General features: G+C 44.5%; 1 protein-coding gene across 1 annotated transcript; it reads left to right on the top strand.

Annotated features, from left to right (window-relative positions):
- Window positions 1–2,354: 2,354 nt before the first annotated feature.
- Window positions 2,355–4,524, top strand: TCEAL8 (transcription elongation factor A like 8). The gene is made up of 3 exons (XM_040466967.1): window positions 2,355–2,484; window positions 2,880–2,950; window positions 3,544–4,524. The coding sequence occupies exon 3, from the start codon at window positions 3,584–3,586 to the stop codon at window positions 3,935–3,937; it is 354 nt and encodes a 117-aa protein (XP_040322901.1). The 5' UTR covers window positions 2,355–2,484; window positions 2,880–2,950; window positions 3,544–3,583; the 3' UTR covers window positions 3,938–4,524.
- The last annotated feature ends 213 nt before the right edge of the window (window positions 4,525–4,737 follow it).

Here is a 4,737-nt window from a genome sequence, read left to right on the forward strand (position 1 = left end):
GGGGTGACTGAACTGTATCCTGGTTGTGGTGATGATTACATAAATCTATACTTTTGTTACACTTCATAGAACTATCCACACAAAAGGGGCCAATTTTATTGCATGATAATATTTTTTTTAAAAATCTGAGTTGTCCCCCATTAAATGTAACATCTGATGGGGCACCAGGGTGTCTCAGTCGGTTTAAGCTTTGGACTTTGGCTCAGGTCATGATCTCACAATTTGGTTTGTGGGTGTGTTGGGCTCTGTGCTGACAGCTCAGAGCCTGGAGCCTGCTTCGGATTCTGTGTCTCCCTCTCTCTGTCCCTCCCCTGCTCACACTCTGTCTCTCTCGCTCTCTCTAAAATAAATAAACAGGGGCGCCTGGGTGGCGCAGTCGGTTGAGCGTCCGACTTCAGCCAGGTCACGATCTCACGGTCCGTGAGTTCGAGCCCCGCGTCAGGCTCTGGGCTGATGGCTCAGAGCCTGGAGCCTGTTTCCGATTCTGTGTCTCCCTCTCTCTCTGCCCCTCCCCCGTTCATGCTCTGTCTCTCTCTGTCCCAAAAATAAATAAACGTTGAAAAAAAAATTTAAAATAAATAAACACATTTAACATGTGAAAGAATGGAAACATTTGGTCGTAGTTAATGATTACATCTTTATAATTCACTGTCTATATTTACATTGAAAACTCTCTCTTGAATAATAGAAAATGTATCCCTCAACTGTGGAATAAATTATTCATGCTTAAATATAAATTATGAAGCATTAAGCCTGAAAAAAATATTTATTTTTTGAACCTTTTCTTTCCCATGGCAGGCTTTGTTGTTGGCTGCCTCATCCCCCTGTGACCATCCTAGGCAAAAGATTCCTTACTTCCTCCTTTCCCTGACTCCCCAGCTGACTCCATTAGCCAGAATACCATTTCTGGCAACAACACACCTTCAAGTACTCAAGATTATGAGTTGTTAGGGTATCATTTTCCACTTTTAACTAATATTTTTTTGCAGCACTGATGTTCTCTCTGCTTCTGATCATAACAATTATGCATGTTGATAGTTCTCTTTTTGAATGGAACAAAGTGAGTGATACCAGAATATCTTAAGAGTGCTATGAATGAATGAAAATTCTACCTAATAAGCCTCACACCAAATGGTGAGATATAGGGGACCAAATGGTGAGATATAGGGAACTCTCTCCTTTCTGAATGTTTGAGTGTATGAAAGCTATTTGAGTTCCAAAATAAAGTTCACTCTGAGGAAAGCTGGCTTTTCTGTGGACTCATCTGATTAACAAGGCACCAGATCCTAGAGAACAGAAGAGGTCTGTCTGAAGTCTATTTGAAACCCAAGCGGAATTCATCCATCAGTCATCAATGAAAAAGTCAGGCTTCTAACACTTGATAACTTGAGTTCAGCCAGAGAGAGAAAATAGTTGATTATTTATATAAAATTGTTAACAAGAGAAAACTGGGCTTCTTTCCACAGATTAATCTGGGAGCCATTTTTTTTTAAAGGTGCACTTTTAATAAGATTTTTTTCTCCTAACATATCAATATATTGTGCGAACTGTCATTTTATTTGTAGCCATTACGAAATTTTTCCGAAGTCTTAAAAATTGATAAAACTCTCTTGTCCTCCATATTGTGTCAAATATCGACTATGAGGCATCTTTTTTAAGTATCATTGTAAAATATCATGATCATTTAATATCATACTTAAAACATTAAAAGATTCAAAAGAAGGGGCGCCTGGGTGGCGCAGTCGGTTAAGCGTCCGACTTCAGCCAGGTCACGATCTCGCGGTCCGTGAGTTCGAGCCCCGCGTCAGGCTCTGCGCTGATGGCTCAGAGCCTGGAGCCTGTTTCCGATTCTGTGTCTCCCTCTCTCTCTGCCCCTCCCCCGTTCATGCTCTGTCTCTCTCTGTCCCAAAAATAAATTAAAACGTTGAAAAAAAAATTAAAAAAAAAAAGATTCAAAAGAAGTCGTAAAAAAAATCCCACACTCTCACTCCTACATTCTTTTCCTGCCGCCTCTACCCACCACCTTCCCCCATCTACCACCTTCGCCCGTTTTAATGCTAGTTAGGACTCCAGGGGAAATGGTGGACTGTAGGTCTTCCCGGAGGAGAGGAGGTGGGCGAATTTGAAGCAGGAGAGAGAAAGAGATAATTCCCAAACGAAGGAGAAATGGTCGATTAACCCCTAAAAGCTGATCCTCCCTGGCAATCCAAGAAGGGCGAATAGCAACTGCAAGAGTAAGATACCAGTTCTATTGTCTGTGATTGGCAAATACGAAAAAAGATTGACAGTATCAACTGGAGGGAATGCAGGGGGCGGACTGCAGTGTTAAATGGGAGGAGTAACTGAAGACTGGAGCTCATTGATGACGCGACCCTCACGTGACCAGGAGTCTACGTGTGCAGAAGTCCTTCTAGTCCAGGGCCTGTTTCCCAGTAGCTGCTACGTATTGCTGGAGAAGGAGAAAAGTGCCCCGGATCCTTTCAGGTCAGTATAAAAGCGGGCGCCGCCTTGGGGATCCTGAGGTCTAGGAACCAGAGAGCAAAAGCTAATCAGGGTCGCCACTGTTTTCCTGACATTACCGTCCGCCAAACTCCCATTTTTTTGCAGGAGATTTGGGGCTTTTTGGTGGGGGTGGGGGATGGGGGAGGAAAGGCAGAATGCTAACCAATTGAGGGTTCCTAGACAAACAGAAACAATTTGGGAAATAACATGTGCCTTCCACTCCCTGCCTGCAGGGAGCCGGGGGCACCGGGGAGGGAGGGCGGGGTTGCCTTAAAAGGAAGGAGAGGACAACTTTAGATGAACAAGGCCTAGAATCGTGAAAAGGATCCGAGATTCAGGTACTGGCCTGCTCAGCAAGCACTTCTGTCCTTCTGCAGGACTCTTGGTCTTTGGACGCGACACAGATCGAGTGAGGGAAGAGGCAGGAAAATCCCCTGGATCCCTGCAGGTCAGTGTAAGGTTGCCTCAGGTCCCTTCGGGTGGGGACGGGAGTGGGAGTGTGGATGACAGCAAAGCAGATCCTGGGGTCGCCACAGCCTCTCCCCATCCGGATTAAGCGCCGGAGGCCTTTGCAGAGCCTGCAGCGGAAATGGGGCGGGGGCGGGGGAGGTTGGAGAAACCGGGAAGGGGGAGGGGAGGCCAGATACTGCACCACCCGGTCTCAGGTGAGTGGCGGGAGTTTGGAACCTCTTGGGAAAGCCCAGGAGGGCGGGAATATTGGAGACAGGCCTCTAAGGAGAGGGTTAATTGCTTCTGCGCTGCTTCCGTTTGTGTGCTAGGAGAGGCCTGTAAGCAGGGCCTGCTGGGAAATGGTGGGCTGGAGCGGGAGAAGGGAAGATGGAGCTGGAGCGAAACGGGGAGGGAAGGAAGGTGGAGGAAGGGGTGGAGTCAGGGGAGTTCTGAGCCTGAGGACCTAGGCTTCTCTAGTTGGAAAATTTAGACATATTAGGGACCTGAAAGAGAAGAGACCAGTCGCTATGGGAACCCATACTATGGCTGGTCTATTTGTCTGGCATCTAGTTTTGTTTCCTTGTTTTCTAGAATTAATTTATTCAAAAGAAATAACAGAAAAATACTCAACATGCAAAAGTCTTGTGAAGAAAATGAAGGAAAACCACAGAACATGCCAAAGGCAGAGGCAGGCCGCCCTTCAGAAGCTGTACCACAGGAGGCAGAAGGAAATCCTCAACCTTCCGAAGAAGGTGTAAGCCAGGAAGCAGAAGGAAATCTTAGAGGAGGGCTGACCCAACCTGGCCAGGGGTTTAAAGAGGACACTCCTGTGAGGCATTTGGACCCTGAAGAAATGATAAGAGGAGTAGATGAGTTGGAAAGGCTTAGGGAAGAGATAAGAAGAGTAAGAAACAAGTTTGTGATGATGCATTGGAAGCAAAGACATTCACGCAGCCGCCCTTATCCTGTGTGCTTTAGGCCTTGACTTTTTTTGTCTGATATTAAATCTGGCCCCTGCTTTCTGTTAGCGTTTTCTGATGTATCTTTGACTTTCGTTTTATTTTAATCATCTGGTGGAATTTTTTTTAGGTAGTTCCCTTGTTACCAGCATCTCACTGGATTTTGTATTTTGACCCATTCTCCAGGTCTGTTTTTCAATTGGAAAGTTTCACACATATGCATGAAAATATATTCATTCTATATTGTAAAGTAAAACATAACCGGTTACAAAGCAGTATATTTAGTATCAGCTCACATATGTAGGATTAAATCCCAAATTGTGTGTGTGCGTGCGTGTGTATACATACATACATATATCAAAAACTTAACTGCTTATTTCTGTGTAGCGTGAGCTTTTTTCTTTTTGCTTATATGTATTTTTTTCATGAACACATGTCACACACACAAAAAGAATAAAAGTTTTATAAGTAAGAGTCAAATAATTTGCAACCAGCTTATAAGGGCAATGGGGGCACCTAAATTCTTGATGGAATAACTAAAAGAAATATGTAAACCTCAAACTACCTCTGGATCTCTTAGCCAGAGGAATAAAACTGGCAATTATTGCAGATACACTTGCTTAGACTCAGTCTTTTCATGGGGAAAACATTTGCCTCACAGAGCTGTTATAAGGAAGAAATGAGGCAACACTGATCTGTGCCAAGTAGACTCATTTCCACCTGTGCATACAGAACCCCAACCCACTACAGAACATCAGTTATTGGAGGGAGGTCCCTGGCATGACTTACCTGTGCTCAGGAACAAGTTCACTAGTAGGCAGGGCAT

The sequence above is a fragment of the Herpailurus yagouaroundi genome, unplaced genomic scaffold (assembly GCF_014898765.1).
Source record: "Herpailurus yagouaroundi ecotype Mexico unplaced genomic scaffold, PumYag 67080, whole genome shotgun sequence".
Classification (NCBI taxonomy): Eukaryota; Metazoa; Chordata; class Mammalia; order Carnivora; family Felidae; genus Herpailurus; species Herpailurus yagouaroundi.

Bases quoted from the DNA above. Each gene is read 5' to 3' on its own strand.
- TCEAL8 (XM_040466967.1), top strand. From the start codon at position 3,584: ATGCAAAAGTCTTGTGAAGAAAATGAAGGAAAACCACAGAACATGCCA.